General features: G+C 46.6%; 1 protein-coding gene across 1 annotated transcript in view; it reads right to left on the minus strand.

The window, feature by feature from the left end:
- LOC117366337 (integumentary mucin B.1-like) overlaps positions 1-19,755 on the minus strand; it is a 95,298-nt gene that overhangs the window by 60,095 nt on the left and 15,448 nt on the right. The window contains exons 3-4 of the mRNA XM_033957600.1: positions 5,116-5,133; positions 1,340-1,375 (exon numbers count right to left, since the gene is read on the minus strand). Coding sequence (XP_033813491.1) covers positions 1,340-1,346 — 7 coding nt within the window. The 5' untranslated portion in view covers positions 1,347-1,375; positions 5,116-5,133. The remainder of the gene's footprint in view (positions 1-1,339; positions 1,376-5,115; positions 5,134-19,755) is intronic.

The raw sequence follows: 19,755 nt of genomic DNA on the forward strand, positions 1-19,755 counted from the left end.
TATTGACCAGATAAATGTAAGTGTGCTCTGTGCAGCTAAATTTTGTGTGCTTGGTAAGTTAGGGACACAAAATTACTTACTGGGTGAAGCATGACATTCAGAACTGGAGGCTCCTTTTACAAAGATGTGCTAAGTAAAATGTGGCCTGCCCTATGATGAGTGTGTGAGTTTCTCATATGCTGAAGCCATTTTAGCATGGCTATAAAATGCCCACATATTACATTTGTGTAATAATGGCCATGCGTTAATCTTCCCATTAGCGCATGGCCCTCAGCACGTAATCTCTTAACTACAACTATTTTGTAGGCATTAAGGGTCAGATTCTATAAACGGGACTTTAGTTAGGTGCCGCTAGGCACACTAATTGAGGCCGCCTAGCGAAGCCTAACTAAAACCCATGCCTAAGCTCAATTCAGTCAATTGGCTTAAATGGCATGGTAGTTGACCGTGCCATTGAAAGGAAATGAATAATTTTTTTAAAATGTAAATTAAAATTCTCCATGGTGCCTAGCAAATGTCTAATTGGAGACACCTAATGAAGCCTACCTGAAAAGTAGGCATTGTTAGAGGCGGAGAATAGGTGTGGTTGACTTAGGTTTCGTGAGGTGTCCAAGTTAGGCACCAGTAAATTAGGCATAGAAGTTAGGCACCTGGTATAACCTGACCTAATATACCGGCGCCTAACTCCAAGGTGCCTACCGTTGCCTAAGTACTAGCAGGATTCTACAAACGGCAGCTCAAGGGTTGATTGACAACTGCACCGAGCGGCTACCACTGTACCTTAGGTGCTATAGTTAAGCTTTTGCTTTAACCACACTGTTAAAGCATATTGAGGTAATATTAAATGCATTGATTCATATAATTTCACATCTAACATTTAAATATTTTTAGCCCATCCCAATTAACTAATCTGGGTTAAACTATTGCTCACTTTAGCAAACATTCACAATTGCATTAGTGTCAAAAGCTTCAGCATGTAGGCTCTTTACTATTTAGAGTTCAGAGAGACTTCTCACTGTCCTGGTTCTTCCCCATTTTCTTCTCTGCTGTTCTGTGTTCCTTCCACCCTCATTCTTCTCTCTTTCTCTCACTGCCTATTCCCTTTGCCTCAACTGCTGCATCTAAAGCCCCAGAAGAGGCCTTGAGATCAAAACTGCAATGTTAGGCCTGTCCAGATGCTGTTTGAGCGCTGCCAAAATTCACTCATATCCTTATGACAGGGAGAAAAGACACTTTCATTGTAGCCCAAATCTAGTATGATAGTGTATTGTTTCATTTTTCAGCTATTGGGTTGGTCCCGATATTTGTATCAAAGAGTTAAAAAGGAATTAAGGCTTACCTAACATAGGTCGATCAACAATTATTGGCTTTACCACTATTAGACAGAAAAAATTGTATATTTCATTATATATAATAATGACTATATTTGAATACAGATGGCAGCAGTGTTTTTATGTCTGCTGCCAGCAGTAATCCTGGATATTTAGTACCAGGCCGTGTCTGGGCACAGACAGTACCGTGTGCACGTTGCTGGCTGAAATTTATACATTCAAATGCAATAGACAGCCCTTAACTGCAAAAATGAACCACATAGGTTCGCTAGCATTTTTAGCGTGCGCAAACCACACGCTAAATGAAAAATACTAACGCAAGCTCTATGGAGGCGTTAGAGTTTAGCGCGCGTGGCATTGTAGCATGCGCTAAGCATGCTCTAAAACTGCTAGCACACCTTAGTAAAAGGAGCCCTTTATGTAGCTCAATTTATGTGGTTAAGGGCTAAATATCGGATTTAACTCTATAAGTGTCAACAACGCCCCGGATCACCTACAAGTTAGCCTGTTTTAGCTTAGGTGCTAGCCATGGATATTCAGCAGTACAAACTGCTTAAGTACCATCAAATGTTCGTAGTTAGCCCTGGACAAAAGATTTAAATGGCCAGAAGCTCCTCTAGGCCATTTAAATCACTTTGAATATTGTGTGATATATTTACAACAGTATAGATACCTGTGTGGCTTTATAAAATACACTCCCAGATTCAGCCGCAAGAGAGCACAAATTTTGAAATGTACTGCGACAGATGTAAATGTCTGCATTTACTATATGAGGTTAATTCTATAAAGGAGGTCCAGCATTTATGTGGGTAAATGTTTTAGAATACTCACATATATGTGTATAAGTATCAAATACACACTTAAGTGCTAATCTACAAATATGCACGTGTCTTACATAGTGGGCAATAAAACAAAGGAGAAAGTCCAACTTTGTCTGCAGAAAAAAACAAGCAGGAGAAACAAACAAAACTGCAGACTGTGTACAAGCTGCAGGCAAAAATGTATTGTACCAAAATTAAAATGCAAATAAGTAAAATAAAACCCTTTTACCAATCAAGGGACCCGACACGGTCCATGTTTCGGACAAACCTTCGTCAGGGGTCCATGGTGAAAAAGGTTGGGACATACCATAAAAAATGAAGATAAGTAACAAAGTGCCTGTATATAGAAGAACACCAGATTCATCTGGTGTGATATAACATTAGCTGAGCTGATGTCACCGGCTGGTAATATTTATTGAATGATGGTGTGGGTAAAATGGGAGGGGGGACAGATAGTGAGGGGAATATATGAGGTGTTATCAAGGGTCTGTAGAATAAGGATTGACAATTTTATAAGAGGAGATAAGAAAGGGTTAATAGATAGAGCTTGTAAGAAAGAAAAATGATTAGGGAGGTTGCTAAGGTGATGGGGTGGAGCAGTCACGTGATTGGTTGGATGTTGTGGCACTCTGGAGTGAATTCTGTGAGGAAAGGGGAACAGTAGAGTAGTTTCTTCAGGAAAAGATTATCCCTCCCTCCCTCCCATTTGTGCTGATGTTATGTTTTGTGTCAGTGTTGTGGGGTGGGGTGGGGGGTTTACATGTTATATGTCGACTTGAGTGGGTTTGGTGGAGCTTATGGGGTTGGGGGGGAGGTGGTCGCAGCTTTGGGTGGGGCGGAAAATGGGGTTTGGCCCAGTTGGATCTGGGAGATGAGCAGTTAATAAATAAATAAATGTGACACTCGTATGCGATACCGCTGCGAGGGGAAGCATGACCTTGCGTCACCGTGGATCATGTTTGGGGGGAGGGGAAGCATGACCTTGCGTCACCGTGGGTCATGTTTGGGGGAATGTTATAAATTTAAAGACTTAACTGGAGCTAGTTTCGACACCGAATAGCTCCCTTGGGGTGTGTGAAATATGCATTGGGGGTTTGTTGGTTTTTGGACACAGATTGCATTGTAAGTGAAGATAATATTCAGATAGATAATAAAGCTGCGGCCAAATATTTATTCCAATAAAACTGAGTTGTGTGATTATTGATTGATGGTGATTAGCTTTCAGTTGCAGGTGCTAATGTTATGCTTCCTTGAGACGCTTTACTTTTTGCAGTAATCCTTGGCGAACACAATATACAGGCACATTGTTACTTATCTTCATTTTTTATGGTATGTCCCAACCTTTTTCACCATGGACCCCTGACGAAGGTTTGTCCGAAACACGGACCGTGTTGGGTCCCTTGATTGGTAAAAGGGTTTTATTTTACTTATTTGCATTTTAATTTTGGTAAAATAAATTTTTGCCTGCATCTTATACACAGTCTGCAGTTTTGTTTGTTTTTCTTACATAGTGGGCATACACATAGCCAGAGTTATATGTGTATGATGCCTGGAATGCCCTCCCGAGGTGGTGGAGGGAAAAAAAGTGTGGAATGAACACAAAGGATCTCTAATCAGAAAATGAGGGGTATAAATTGAAGAACCAAAGTAAGCACTGAGCAGACTTGCACGATCTGTGTCCTGTTATATGGCATTTCAGTTTAGGATGGGCCGAGGAGTGCTTTTATGGTAGCCCCAGCAATTTTTAACAGGAGGAAGGCGCTGGCAGACTTTCACGGTCTGAATCCCGCAAATGATGAAATGGTTTGCATAGGTTGGAACAAGCTTTGATGACAACTCCAGTAGTTGGAACCTAAGGACAGTAGTACTGGGCAGACTTCTAAGGTCTATGGCCCAGAAATATCAGAGAAAAATAGTCAATTTAATTCAAACATGAATTTTTAATGCGTGTAACTATTGGACAGACTGAATGGACCATTCAGGTCTGCTATCATTTACTATGTTACTTAAGTGCACACTTGCTATCCCTATGGCTGGTGTAAGTGCTCATGCTTAAGCAGATATGCATAGATCTACCTGATTACACATGTATTTTATCAAAGAAAGTAGCTGCCTGCATTCCTATATAGAATATGTGCCAATTGGGTGCCCTCTATGCACCTATAAAAATGTGTACACTTATAGAATTACCCTACATGCACATACTCATATAATTTATGAAATAAGCATGTACATCACAACTTCACCTCTGTTTCACCTAAGGTACCTAGGTTCCATTACAGAATAACAGCATTAAGTGCCTACTGTTGTACCAGCCCTAGAGCTGGCATTAGTGCAGGCACCTTAATACAGCAAAAGCCTGTGTAATTGCAAATAATCTGTATGCCCGTGGTTCCCAACGGACTCCCAGGCCAGTCAGGTTTTCAGGATAGCCCTAATAAATATGCATGAAGCACATTTCCATGCCTGACACCTCCATTATATGCAGATCTAGCTCATGCAAATTTATTAAGGCTTTCCTGAAAACCCAACTAGCCTGGGGGTCCTCCAGGACAGGGTTGGGAACCACAGCTTTACGCTATCTGCATAAGTGGGCTCCCTGCCTAAGTCCTGCCCATGCACTTCCCTGTCTATGCCTCCCTTGTGGATCTAAGCCAGTGATTCCCAACCCTGTCCTGGAGGAACACCAGGCCAATCGGGTTTTCAGGCTAGCCCTAATGAATATGCATGAGAGAGATTTGCATATGATGGAAGTGATAGGCATGCAAATTTGCTTCATGCATATTCATTAGGGCTAGCCTGAAAACCCAATTGGCCTGGTGTTCCTCCAGGACAGGGTTGGGAACCACTGATCTAAGCTATGAAAGTTACACAAGAATTAGTAGAATAACACTTAGGTGTGCTTCACAAAAGTAAAACCATATACAAGATTTGGGAACTTTATAAAGAATCTGAAGTTTTACCTTTTATTGCAGTTACATCTGTTGTTGCAAAAAAAGCAGAGATTAAATATTTAACAACTGATTAATTTGTAAAGTGGTTGATGAAACTATAGGAAGTGGGGGGATGGGCTTTAGTTGAAAACAAATCAGCAACTGGAGATCAATTCTGTCATGTTGGTCATATAGGAAAAGGACCATGAGAATCAAAAGAAATACCATATACAAGATTAGAATCAAAAGATATACCATAGACAAGATTTGGGAACTTTTTAAAGAATCTGTCAAAAGTAAATATAATTTATCTTGTGTTGCAGCTGAAGTTGGAATTGCTAAAAAAGCAGAGATTAAAGATTTAAGAACTGATGAATTTGTAAAGTAGTTGTAAAGAGGTTGATGCAACAATAGAAAGCAGGGACTGCACAAAGTATAACTTTGAGAAATGCAACAAGCTCGGAAGTGTGTCAGACATAGTATTTCCCCCCCCAATCATTATACAAATAAGGCAAATAAAGATCTCTGCAATCTGACTGCACTAGCCTCACAGGTGAACTTGATACCTGATTTCAGGAAAGGGAAATCCGTAAACAGAGCAGCTGTTGTTGGGAAAGTTTCACCGAGTTTCGGTGAGTTTCAGTGGCGGGAGCCAGCCTACACCACCAGAGAGAAATGGAGACCGTCAGGCCTGCCCGCAGCTCAAACGAGCACCGCTCCACCTCTTCCCCTTTCCCAGCCAGGAGAGGAGACTTTTTGTTGGGGAAGTTTCATTCACCGAGTTTCGGTGAGTTTCAGCGGCGAGAGCCAGCCCACTCCGCCGGGGAGAGAGGGAGACTGTCGGGCCTGCCCGCAGCTCAAACGAGCACCGCTCCACCTCTTCCCCTTTCCCAGCCAGGAGAGGAGACTTTTTGTTGGGGAAGTTTCACCGAGTTTCGGTGAGTTTCAGTGGCGGGAGCCAGCCCACACTGCCAGGGAGAGAGGGAGACCTACAAAGGCTCTGCGTAGCCACCGACACCGAGCTGAGACATTGTATTGTATTGTTTATTATTATTATAAAACCTATTGCTAACATAAAGTTACCTATTACCTATAGCCTATTGCTAAACGAAAAAAAAAAAAAAGTATGGGGATTATCTGTTGTTATCTATTGCTAACATAAAGTTACCTATTACCTATAGCCTTTTGCTACCTATTACCTATAGCCTATTGCCAAAAAAAAAAAAAAAGGATGTGTGTGTGTGTGTGTGTGTAGGGGGGTTATCTGTTGTTTAGAAATTATAGTATAACCTATTGTATTGTTAGAAATAATAGTATAAAGGAGGGGTTATCTGTTGTTTAGGAAAAATAGTATAACCTCTTCTATTGTTTATTATAAAACCTATTGCTAAACAAAAAGTTACCTATTAATCATAAAGTATAGCCTATTGCTAAAAATAAAAAGGGGGGGGGGGGTTATCTGTTATTTAGGGGGGTTATCTGTTGGTTAGGAAAAATAATATATCCTCTTCTACTGTTTACTATAAAACCTATTGCTAAACAAAAAAGTTACCTATTACTCATAAAGTATAGCCTATTGCTAAATAAAAAGGGGGGGGGGGGTTCTATTGTTGGGAATAATAGTATAACCTCTTCTATTGTCAACCCCCCAGCTACAGAAGAGAACAAGATGAAGGCCACAGTCTCCGTGCAAACTGAGGAGAATCCACCCCCGATGGACAGCGGAGATCTCTTTACAGACCAAAGCTGAACCCCACCTGATTTCAGTCTCTGTGCAGACGGAAGAGAACGACCAGCAACAGCTCACCGGTGACATCCTGCTAGAACTGACAAGTCTGAGGGAAGAAGTGCAGCGGCTAAGAAGTATCCGAGAGAGTGAGCCTTTCATCGATGGAGCCCTCCTAGAACTATTCCAGGTTTCTGAGCAAGGGCAAGAAGTCAGGCCCACAGCATTGGAAACATCGGCAGGGATACAAGAAGAGACTAGAGACGAGGACACCTGGCAACTAGTCACTTCAGCAAGTAAAGAAGAAGAGTCTCGAGACAAGGATACCTGGCAACAAATCACTTCGGCAAGCAAACACAGAAGGCGGTCCAACTTATTATCTTCAAGCAAGCACAACAACAACCTTACATCAACTCCGCAAATTACCCTGAGCAACAGGTATCAGCTCCTACAGGAAAGTCCCACCAGCAGAACTCAAGAAAACATTCAGGAAGACATACAGGAAAGTTCCGCCAGCAGAACTCAAGAGAACATTCACGAAGACATCTAGGAAACCCAGCAGATATCCCCAAATCATGAAGTAACAAAACAACAGTGGCGTACCAAGGGGGGGGTGGGGTGGGGAAGTCCGCCCCGGGTACGAGCCCTGAGGGGGTGCTCCGGCGTCCGTTCCCTCCCCCCCCCCCCAATGTCTGGTTCTTCTTCTCTGGCCTCCCCGCACCATTAACAGTACCGAAGCAGCCTGCAGCAAGATCGCGATGTCAGCGATCTTGCGCTGCTTCATGCTGTCCTCCGCCGCGGCCCTGCCCCCTCCACTGATGTCAGAGGAGGGGGGCGAGTCCGCGGCGGAGGACAGCACAAGCAGCTCAAGATCGCTGACATTGCGATCTTGCTGCAGGCTGCTTCTACTCTAAATGGTGCGGGGAGGCCAGAGGGGAAGAACCAGACGTCTGGATGGGGGGTGGGGGGTGAGCGGTCCTTCAGGGTGGGGCGGGCAGGCAGGCCATCAGGGGGAGATGCAGGCCTTAAAGGGGGGGACAAGCCTTCATGGGGGGAGACAGGCTTTTGGGGAGGGGGGACAGGCAGGCAGGCCTTTAAGGGGGGGACAGGGGGTGGGACAGGCCTTCAAGGGGGGGGACAGGCCTTCAAGGAGGTCCAGGCCTTCGGGGAGGGGTGCAGGTCTTCTGAGGGGTGCAGCCTTCGGGGGGGGGGGTGCAGGCCTTCAAGGGGAGGGACAAGCCTTCAGGGGGAGATGCAGGCCTTAAAGGGGGGGACAAGCCTTCATGGGGGGAGACAGGCTTTCAGGGGGGGGACAGGCAGGCCTTTAAGGGGGGGACAGGGGGGTGGGACAGGCCTTCAAGGGGGGGACAGGCCTTTAAGGGGGTGCAGGCCTTCGGGGGGGTGCAGGCCTTCTGGGGGTGCAGGCCTTAAAGGGGGGGGCATGCCTTCGTGGGGGGAGACAGGCTTTCGGGGGGGACAGGCAGGCAGGCCTTCAAGGGGGGGACAGGCAGGCAGGCCTTCAAGGGGGGGACAGGCAGGCAGGCCTTTAAGGGGGGGACAAGCCTACAAGGGGGTGGGACAGGCCTTCAAGGGGGGGGACAGGTCTTCAAGGGGGTGCAGGCCTTCGGGGGGGGGGGTGCAGGCCTTCAAGCGGGTGGACAGGCCTTTGGGGGGGGACCCTGGTGTAGAAGTACACAGAGGGAAGGGGGTGTTCAAAGAGATGTGCATATGCCAGACTTTGGGGGGGAAGAAATAATGGGTCTGAAAATAGAGGAGAGGGAGAGAGATGATGGACCATGGGATTTAGGGAGGGAAGGAACATAAAGGGAGAGAAATTGGACACAAAGGATGGTTTGGAGGAGGGATAGAGATACTGGATAGGAGGGTAATTGGGAAAAGAAAGGGAGAGATGGTGGGCCCTGGGGTGTTGGGGAAGGAGGGAGAGATGCCGGATGAAAGGGTAGTTAAGAAAAGGTGGATCTGTGGAGGGAGATGAAAAAAAGGAAAGATACCAGACTTCTTGGGGAGGGAAGGGAAATGGAAAGGGAGGACAGAGATGCAGAAGGATGGTTAGCATGAAGAAAGAAGGAGACCCTGGCAAGCAAGTTATCAGAAGACAACCAGAGCCTGGGACCAACAAGATTTGAAAAATAACCAGACAACAAAAGGTAGAAAAATTAATTTTATTTTCTGTTTTGTGATTACAGTATGTCAGATTTGAAATGTGTATCCTGCCAGAGCTGGTGTTAGACCGCAAACATGAGCTAGGATTTAACAGAGAGAGGAAAAGTCCTTTTTGTTTCTTTATTTTATTTATACCACAGCGCCAGTGTGGTTAGGAGAAGCCAAAGGGGGTGAAAAAGCTATAAAACCCACCAGGATTTTTGAAAAAATCACCCAACTGGGCAGGAAAATCGAATCGAAAAACCAATTAAATAGGCTGAATCGAAATTTTTCTTCCTGAATCGGGCAGTTTGCGCTACTGTCTCAGACTTTAGGACCTGGGATTGGGGAGAGATGGCATCCTCAGTACTTTATAATGCAAGTGAAATGAGGATTTGGTCAGACTTTTGAAGGGTCTGCAGAAGAAAAATATTGTATAGGCCGGGGACATGAGACAGCAGGAAATGGGAACTTTTCTTCTTTCTATTTTTGTGAATGGAAAGGCTGAGGATGTCAGAGAGTTCAGTTAAAATATGTGCTTTATAAAAAAATATAATAATGTGTTTTATAAAGTTTATAAGCATTGCTGGCCTACCCAGTGAGGTGTTCCTAGTGGTGGTGGTGGTGCTGGCAGTGTGTCAATGTGTTGAGAGGAAGAGGTGGTCTGGGAAATTCTCCTGAGCAAACTCCGGGCCCATTTCCACCCCCCAGTTAGTCCACTCCACTCAACTAGTTCACACACTGAGTGGGTCTTTGGGTATTGTGCCTAGGTAGTTGTTTTGGGATCTCTTCCAGTGGTTTGTCAGTATCTCCTTGTGGTCCAAGGAAGGAAACTTTGTTAACCTTAGCATTGACCTTTTGTAACAGTGCTGCTTGTGTGGCATTAGGCTATCTAGTGATCAAAAGAAAAAAAACAGACCTTTGCACATTTTTGCACTATAGGTGGGTGTATGAGGAGATTCACATTTCCTGCACAGCTAAGTCCGTGTGAAGTTCCCTTGTGTTGTATTTGACATCTAGCAAGGTCTCTGTTTGGAAGGAAAGATCTAAGCTTAAAAATGAAGTGGCCAGAAGTTATGGTAAAAGCAGATAGCTTAGCTGGTTTTAAGAAAGATTTGGACAAATTCCTGGAGGAAAAGTCCATGGTCTGTTATTAAGACATGGGGAAGTGTCTGCTTGCCCTGGATTGGTAGCATGGAATGTTGCTACTCTTTGGGTTTTGACCAGGTACTAGTGACCTGGATTGGCTACCATGAGAATGGGCTACTGGACATGATGGTCCATTGGTCTTACCCAGTTAGGCTATTCTTATGTTAAGTTCTCATCTGTAGGGGCCTTTGGTTTCACTTCTTATTTTAATGTATTTTTTTTCTGGGAAATTATCAGTGTTTTTTTATAATGGGAACAAAAATGGAAGAGAATCAATGTGTGTGGAATGGGGGGGGGGGTAACTAATTTCTTCAGCTAAATAATTAAATCCACCTCAACCAGATATAGGAGAACTCGCACACCATTCACACACCCTCCAACCAAAAACGTCAAAAGAAAAAAACTGTTCGACAACCTCCTAACACTCGATCCCCAACTCTACAACCTATTGACCTTGACCACAAACTACAAAACCTTCAAAAAAGAAATAAAAACCCTTCTATTCAAAAAACACATAAAACCGAACTAACACAATCAGAACTGTCCCAAGCATCACCTGCAACTACTCCATACGTACTTCTGATGTCATGACAATTCAGACATAATTTATGTTATGTTATGTTTGGAATAATGGTTACATATATGAGGTTCAATAAAAGAATATTTTCACTCCCTATTTCTATTCTGACCGTTTATACCGTTTCATGGTTATTACAAAAAATATTTTTTATATGGAGGGGGGTGGAGGGGGTGTCAAAAAATGATGGGCCCCAGGTGCCACATACCCTAGGTACGCCACTGCAAAACAATACCCCCCTCAAGAAGCGCAGAGTAGTCGTCATTGGTGACTCTATGCTACGGGGAACTGAGGGACCGGTATGTAGACCTGATCTACAAGCAAGAGAGGTCTGCTGTCTACCAGGAGCCAAGATCCAGGATGTGAATACCTGCATAGGCAAAATAATCAAACCCCAATACCACTACCCAATGCTCCTCATCAGTGGCGTACCTAGGGGGGGGGGGGGGGGGGGCGGGCCGCCCCGGGTACCAGCCCTAAGGGGGTGTTCCCGGCCTTGCCGTTCAGTCCCCCGCCACCCCCGAAGGACCGCTCGCCCCCCTGGCCTCCCCGCACCACCTATGAACAGCCGCAGCAGGATCGCGAAGTCAGCGTCAGCATCCCTGCGCTGCTTCCTACGACGCGATCCCGCCCCTCCTCTGACGTCAGAGGAGGGGCGGGACCGTGGCGCAGGAAGCAGCAGGGATCGCTGACGCTGACTTCGCGATCCTGCTGCGGCTGTTCATAGGTGGTGCGGGGAGGCCAGGGGGGCGAGCGGTCCTTCGGGGGTGGCGGGGGACTGAACGGCAAGGCCGGGAACACCCCCTTAGGGCTGGTACCCGACGCTGACTTCGCGATCCTGCTGCGGCTGTTCATAGGTGGTGCGGGGAGGCCAGGGGGGCGAGCGGTCCTTCGGGGTGGGTCGGGGCATCAGGCCTTCAGGGTGGGGCGGGCGGGCAGGCAAGCAGGCTTTCAAGGGGGAGGGGGTGACAGGCAGGCAGGCAGGCCTTCAAGGGGGGACAGGCCTTCGGGGGGGGGGGGGTGCAGACATTCAAGGGGTGCAGGCCTTCAAGGGGGGCAGGCAGGCCTTCAGGGGGGGGCCGACCTTCGGGGGGGGGTGTAGGCCTTTGGGGGGGTGCAGACCTTCAAGGGGGTGCAGGCCTTCAAGGGGGGAAAGGCAGGCAGGCCTTCAAGGGGGGGACAGGCCTACAAGGGGGGGGGACAGGCCTACAAGGGGGGGGGACAGGCCTACAAGGGGGGGGACAGGCCTTCAAGGGGGGGTGCAGGCCTTCAAGGGGGGGTGCAGGCCTTCAAGGGGGGTGCAGGCCTTCAAGGGGGGAAAGGCAGGCAGGCCTTCAGGGGGGGGACAGGCCTACAAGGGGGGGGGGACAGGCCTACAAGGGGGGGGACAGGCCTTCAAGGGGGGGTGCAGGCCTTCAAGGGGGGTGCAGGCCTTCAAGGGGGGTGCAGGCCTTCAAGGGGGAGACAGGCCTTCAAGGGGGGGAAAGGCAGGCAGGCAGGCCTTAAAGGGGGGACAGGCCTACAAGGGGGTGGGACAGGCCTTCAAGGGGGGGACAGGCCTTCGGGGGGGTGCAGACCTTCAAGGGAGTGCAGGCCTTCGGGGGGGGGGTGCAGTCCTTCAGGGGTGGGGTTTAGGCCTTCAGAGGGGGACAGACCTTCGGGTGGGAGGTAAAGTCCTTCGGGGGGTGCAGGTCTTCAGGGGTGGGGTGTAGCCCTTCGGAGGGGGGACAGACCTTCGGGGGAGGGGGGGTCCTGGTGTAAAAGTACACAGAGGGAGAGAGGGAAGGGGGGGTTCAAAGATACATGCATATGCCAGACTTGGGGGGTTAGAAATAATGGGTCTAAAAACAGAGGAGTGGGAGAGAGATGGTGCATAATGGGATTTAGGGAGGGAAGGAACAGAAAGGGAGAGAACTTGGAAACAGGGGATGGTGTGGAGGGGGGATAGAGATACTGGATAGGAGGATAGTTGGGAACAGAAAGGGAGAGATCGTGGATCCTGGGGTGGTGGGGAGTTGAGAAAAGGTGAATCTGTGGATGGAGACAAAAAAAAGGAAAGATGCCAGATCTCCGGGAGAGGGAAGGGAAACGGAAGGGGAGAACAGAGATGGCAGACGGATGGTTAGCACGGAGAAAGGAGACCCTGGCAAGCAAGACAACAAGAGCCTGGGACCAACAAGATTTGAATATTGATCAGAGAACAAAAGGTAGAAAAAATAATTTTATTTTCTGTTTTGTGATTACAATATGTTAGATTTGAAAAGTGTACATGAGACAGCTTGAAATGGGAACTTTTCTATTTTTGTGAATGGCAAGGCTGAGTTCAGTTAAAATATATGCTTTATAAGAAAATATAATAATGTGTTTTATAAAGTTTATAAGCATTGCTGGCATACTCGGTGAGGTGTTCCTAGTGTTGGTGGTGGTGGTAGCATGTCAGTGTGTTGAGAGGAAGAGGTAGTCTGGGAAATTCTGCTGAGCAAACTCTGGGCCCATTTCCACCCCCAGTTAGTCCACTCCACTCAACTGGTTCACACACTGAGTGGGTCTTTGGGTGTTATTTCTGGGTAGTTGTTTTAGAATCTCTTCCAGTGGTTTGTCAGTATCTCCTTCTGGTCCAAGGAAGGAAACTTTGTCAACCTTAGCATTGACCTTCAGAATATGTTTGTAACAGCGCTGCTTGTGTGGCATTAGGCTATGTAGTGATCGAAAGAAAAAAACAGACCTTTGCACATTTTTGCACTATATGGTGGGTGTATGAGGAGATTCATTTCCTGCACAGTTAAGTCCATTTTTTCTACTGAATAATAGTATAGGTACAATGAAAGTAAATAGCAAAAATGTTTGAGTAGATAATTAAGGAAATCTTTTTCATATTGCTTGCTTATGGACTGGGAAAAAAGACTGTTCAAGCAAATGTCTCCAGAACTGCTTTAATGGAAAAATGTGATTTTTTTTTTTTTAAGTACTTTGTGAAATTTATTGTTGTTGTGAAATTTATTGTTATACTTTGTTTAAACTTAAAAAGCGGTGTCATTAACAGTGAATCTAATCGAAAAATCGATTCAACAGGGTGAATCGGATCGAATGAAATATTTTTCTCTGAATCGGGCAGCACTATTGGCTACCATGAGAATGGGCTACTGGGCATGATGGACCATTGGTGTGACCCAGTTAGGCTATTCTTATGTTATGTTCTCATCTGTAGGGGCCTTTGTTTTCACTTCTTATTTTAATGTATTTTTTTCCTGGGAACTTATCAGTGTTTTTTTATAATGGGAACAAAAATGGAAGAGAATTAATGTGTGTGGAATGGGGGGGGGTAACTAATTTCTTCAGCTAAATAATTCAATCCACTTCAAACAGACATAGGAGAACTCACGCACCATTCACACACCCTCCAACCAAAAACGTCAAAAGAAAAAAAACTGTTCGACAACCTCCTAGCCATTCGAGCTGCAACACTTGACCCCCAACTCTACAACCTATTGACCTCGACCACAAACTACAAAACCTTAAAAAAAGAAATAAAAACCCTTCTATTAAAAAAACACATAAAACCAAACTAACATAATCAGAACTGTCCCAAGCATCACCTGCAACTACTCCATATGTACTTCTGATGTCATGACAATTCAGACATAATTTATGTTATGTTATGTTTGGAATAATGGTTACATAAATGAGGTTCAATAAAAGAAAATTTTCTGTGGGAGCATTTGTTGGAACTTCTGTTATCCTGATTTCTTCTATCTGTGGGCTTTCTTTAGCTAACCTACTTATCTGGGGCTTTCCACTTCTGCAGCTGCCCTTTTCACGGTCCACTTTGCGCTTGCACTCTCTGGGGAGGGGGGGTTGGGTCTGGGCCTGGTGGGGTAGGTGTGTCTGGTAGTTTTGTCTGGGTGGTGGCTGGGTGTTTCTTGGGTGCTTGTTGTGCGGATTGGTGTGTCTGGTGAGCGGTCTGGGTGTTGTTGCTTGTGGGGGTTTTTTTCATTATAAAATATGGCTGAGGGTCTAGTCCGGCTTATTATTCTTGTGGGTTCTGGGGTGGGATTTGTTTGCTTGCCCCAAGTTTTGGCCTTTTGTTGTGTATTGCTATGCCTCTCATTGGCAATTTTCTCTTGGGAGAGGCTTGTTCATGCTTGTTGTTGCTGTTACTCTCATTCTGTGTTCTTTTTGATAATGTATAAGTTTCTGTACAGACCATGGTTGCTTGTCTGGACCTTTTGCCATTCTCAATAAAAATACTTTGGAAAAAAAAAAAAAAAAAAAAAGAAAATTTTCACTGCCTGTTTCTATTCTGACCATTTATTCCATTTCATGGTTATTGCAAAAAAAAAAAAAAAAAAAAATTTTACATGAGGGGGGGGGGGGGGTGTCAAAAAATGATGGGCCCCGGGTGCCACATACCCTAGGTACGCCACTGCTCCTCATCCACGTTGGGACAAATGACACGGCCAGGAACTCCCCGGAGCAGATACAGGAAGACTTCAGAGCCCTAGGAGAAAAACTGAAGCTAATGAAAGCGCAAGTGGTCTTTTCCTCCATCCTACCAGTGAGAGACAAGGGGAGAGCCAGAGAGGAACGGATCAAGAGGACTAACGAGTGGCTAAGGGGTTGGTGCAGGGAGATGAACTTTGGATTCCTGTACCACGGAGGGGCACTTCAAGGTCTGCAGGGGCCTGATGGCCTACACCTGACCAGAAGAGGGAAGAATGTCCTGGGACGACGCCTGGCTCATCTACTTCATAAAGTTTTAAACTAGGTGAGCCAGGGAGGGGACGCACACTCACACAAGCTGGGAAAGTAACTCGGAGGCAAGAAACCCCGCCAATACTAAAGGAGATGGAGGGAGGGAAGAAGGAAAAGTGAAAGACAAGGACTTAGTATCTGGGGTAAGCAATAAAGTCTGTAGAATGAGGGACAAAGGAAAAGACGGAGTCTCCTTCTTGGAGCCAGTGCAGAAAACTCGCATGGACAGGACATTAGGGGGGAGAAATCACTTAGACAATAAAGTCGGTGGAATGAGGGACAAAGGAAAAGACGGAGTCTCCTTCTTGGAGCCAGTGGGGAAAACTCGTATAGACAGGACGTCAGGGGGGAGAAATCGCTTAGACGCTGAAGGAGACCTAGGCATCAGAAGGGGTGACAAAGGCACGACTGAAGGGGACAAACTATCTCTACAAGAAACACTCCACAACAAAAGAAAGAATGGGCAGCCATGTAAGCTAATGCCCATAGCTTAGGCAACAAAATACTAGAACTGGAAACAGAAATGAGAAACGCTGACCTTTGTGACAAACGGACGTCTTTCCCAAGGTTTTGCCACAGGGAAAGGAAGGAAAGTATATAAACCCCAGTGCAGAAGGGCTGACCAGGTCAGTGCCCAGGACAATAAATTAGCTGACTACCTGGTGAGTGACAATGAAATGGAAATAGAACAGGAAGGCTTAGACTTACCTGAAGCAGTCCCAAAGCCAGGCAGGAAGAAGCTGCCTTGCTATTGTCCATTGCCTGTAAGGCAGAAAGCTCACATGCAGTTTCCCCTCAGAGAAACGGCATGGGCTGAGGAAGGAATTCCCTTCCCCCATCCAAAGCCAAGGGGGAGTGGTTCTTTCCCTCAGCTTAAAGCCAGGCTTGTTAGAGAGCAGAGGGAGGAAGGAGGAGGAGCAGAACGAGGCTTGGCAGCAGAACAAAGGCAGGACGGGGCCGAGCAGTTCCTCAGCACTGACTGGGAAATGACTGAGGAACAGGCTGGTAATTTGGCCACCGAATTCCTTTCCCCAGAGCCCATGGTATTGGAAGAAAGTGGGGCTATACAGGAAAGCTGTTCAGAAGAAATGGAAAACTGAATATCCTGGGAAAGGTCTGTGAACAGAGGTTTTGTTTTGGCTGTATTTCTCTGCTTGCTCTGTGGGAGTTACTAGGGAAATAATCCTGTACTGCAATTTCACATGCTGTTTTGCTGAAGTGTGGAAAGGATACAGTAATCTCCTCTGCAGGTTATGTGCACAGCTGAACCAAATGCCAGACTGTAATGCTGGCTAGTTTTAAAGCACAGAATTTCCTGACTTCCACACTCCGTGAAAGTGCCCAGCTGTAAGGATAGTGCCATAGCAACTAACTAATTCAATTAGTCTGCCTGCCTCATAGGAAGAGTGAAATTAACCCTCTCAGGGAAAAGCCTGCTCGGGACTAGGGAGAAAGTTCAACCCAGCTAGAGAGAGTGAATGCACTGCAGGACAGCACAACATATTCCTCAGTCACGAACAGGAATGCCTCTTCTGTTAAAGCTACAGGAGAAAGTTATGTGTGTTAACTGTTTCATTGCCTAGCCTCATGACATATTAAGGACTGTATGTGTTTTACCAATCAAGTCCAGAGCTGCTTGCTTGGTGACCAGGAATGAAATGAACTTTTTCAGTTGTTTTGTATGATGATTCATGCTACCAGGAAAACCTGGAGTGGCACAATAATTCTACGGCCGGTGGCCGAATAAAAGTTTATGTTTTCACCAAGGCCATTCTGACAAAGTGTGATTTTTTCCAAAACCCTTGGAGAATAAGCTTAGTGGGGCATTTGCCAGCGACTACCAACTTGAAAGGTGACCCTAATTCTAAAGGGACCACGCCAGTAGCAAGCTTCATATCACTATCCGACGGCTCAAGGTGTTCTCAGAGAGCGTGGGTGTCACAGAGTGGTATCAGAGTGGGATACAATCCCTTTCAAAGTTGGGAGAAGGATACCGCACCCCGGAAAATTTTTTTTTTTGTATACTTTTGGTCAAATTCCTGGAGGAATTTTGTGTTAAGTTCCTGGAGGAAAAGTGTGTTTTGACAAGCACAATGTGAATGTGGTGATCTAATTAACTGGATGCCATTCTGGAGAACCTTTTCAGCACGACAGCGTCTGGATCCGGTGAAGGAGCGCACTCAACTGCGGAGGATTCCACAGGCAGGCAACCGACAGCAGTGTTCCAGCAAAGGAGCCAGGACACAGACGGTGCCGGGAGTTCCTGAGGAACCAGAGGGAACCAGGAGGTTCTGGAAGAAGGGCGGTGCACCCTGTTAAGGAACACGCAGGAGTAGACTCGTCAGTACCGCGGTAAGCGCATAAGACGCAGGGTCTGGCGAGGGTGGTACTGGGAAGATAAGTTAATTAAGAACATAAGAACATAAGCAGTGCCTCCGCCGGGTCAGACCATAGGTCCATCCTGCCCGGCAGTCCGCTCCCGCGGCGGCCCAAACAGGTCACGACCTGTCTGAATCACCAGAAGGGGCTCCCTTGCCACCTTGGTTTCTCATTGAAGTCCTATCTTCCCATCGAAGTCCTAACCCTCTGGTCTTGCGCATGCATGACCTGGTTGGGTTTCTATACTTATTACCTGGTTAGCTTTCTATACTTGTGTTACATCCCAGCTCCTCCCTCAGTATCCCACGATCCCTTTATCCCTCAGGAATTCGTCCAATCCCTGTTTGAATCCCTGTAACGTACTCTGCCTGATCACTTCCTCCGGTAGCGCATTCCAAGTGTCCACGACCCTTTGCGTGATAAAAAACTTCCTTGCATTTGTTTTGAACTTATCTCCCTTCAGTTTCTCCGAATGCCCCCTCGTACCTGTTGTCCTCTTCAGCCTGAAGAATCTGTCCCTATCCACCCTCTCTATGCCCCTCATGATCTTGAAGGTCTCTATCATATCTCCCCTGAGCCTCCTTTTTTCCAGAGAGAAGAGCCCCAGCCTATCCAACCTCTCAGCGTATGGGCAGTGTTCCAGCCCTCTTACCAGTTTCGTTGCTCTCCTTTGGACTCTCTCAAGTACCGCCATGTCCTTCTTGAGGTACGGCGACCAATATTGAACGCAGTATTCCAGATGTGGACGCACCATCGCTCGATACAATGGCATGATGACTTCCCGTGTCCTGGTTGTTATGCCCCTCTTTATGATGCCCAGCATCCTGTTGGCTTTTTTCGAGGCTGCTGCGCACTGTGCAGATGGCTTCAGTGATTCATCCACCATCACACCCAAGTCTCTCTCAAGACTGCTGTCTCCCAACAATGCCCCCCCCCCAATTTGTAGTTGAACAATGGGTTCTTTTTCCCTATATGCATGACCTTGCATTTTTCCACGTTAAAGCATTTGCCATTTGTTTGCCCAGTCTTCCAGTTTGTCCAGGTCCCTTTGTAGGTCCTCGCACTCCTCCCTGGACCTAACTCTGCCGCACAGTTTAGTCTGCAAATTTTATAACCTCACACTTTGCCTCCTTTTCCAGGTCATTGATAAATATGTTGAAGAGTAAAGGCCCCAGCACCGATCCCTGTGGCACACCGCTCGTGACTCCCCGCCAGTCAGAATATTGTCCCTTTACTCCGACCCTCTGCAGTCTACCCGACAACCAGTGCTCGATCCATCTGTGCACATCCCCTCCCACCCCGTGGTTCCACAGCTTCCTAAGCAGCCTTTCATGTGGCACCTTGTCGAAAGCCTTTTGAAAATCGAGGTAAATGATGTCTATAGGTTCCCCATTGTCCACCCGACTGCTTATTCCCTCAAAGAAGTACAGAAGGTTCGTTAAGCATGACCTTCCCTTACAGAATCCATGCTGGCTTGTTCTCAGTAGGCCATTTCCCTCGATGTGCTCGCAAATACTGTCCTTGATCATAGCTTCCACCATCTTCCCTATAATTGAAGTCAGGCTCACCGGCCTGTAGTTCCCGGGGTCACCCCTCGATCCCTTCTTGAAGATAGGTGTGACATTCGCCAATTTCCAGTCCTCTGGTACCTCTCCAGTTTTCAAGGATAGGTTGCAAACATGCTGGATTGTGCCCGCTATTTCTTGTCTTAGTTCCTTTAGAACCCTTGGGTGGATCCCGTCTGGGCCCGGCGATTTGCTGCACTTTAACCTGTCTATCTCTTTGAGGACATCCTCCTTACTTACCTCTATGTGTTCCAATTTTTCAGCCTGTTCCCCACTCATGAGCTCCTCTGAGTCCGGTATATTAGATGTGTCTTCTCTCGTGAAAACCGACGAGAAGAACGTGTTCAACCTCTCAGCTA

The sequence above is a fragment of the Geotrypetes seraphini genome, chromosome 9 (assembly GCF_902459505.1).
Source record: "Geotrypetes seraphini chromosome 9, aGeoSer1.1, whole genome shotgun sequence".
NCBI classification, from domain to species: Eukaryota; Metazoa; Chordata; class Amphibia; order Gymnophiona; family Dermophiidae; genus Geotrypetes; species Geotrypetes seraphini.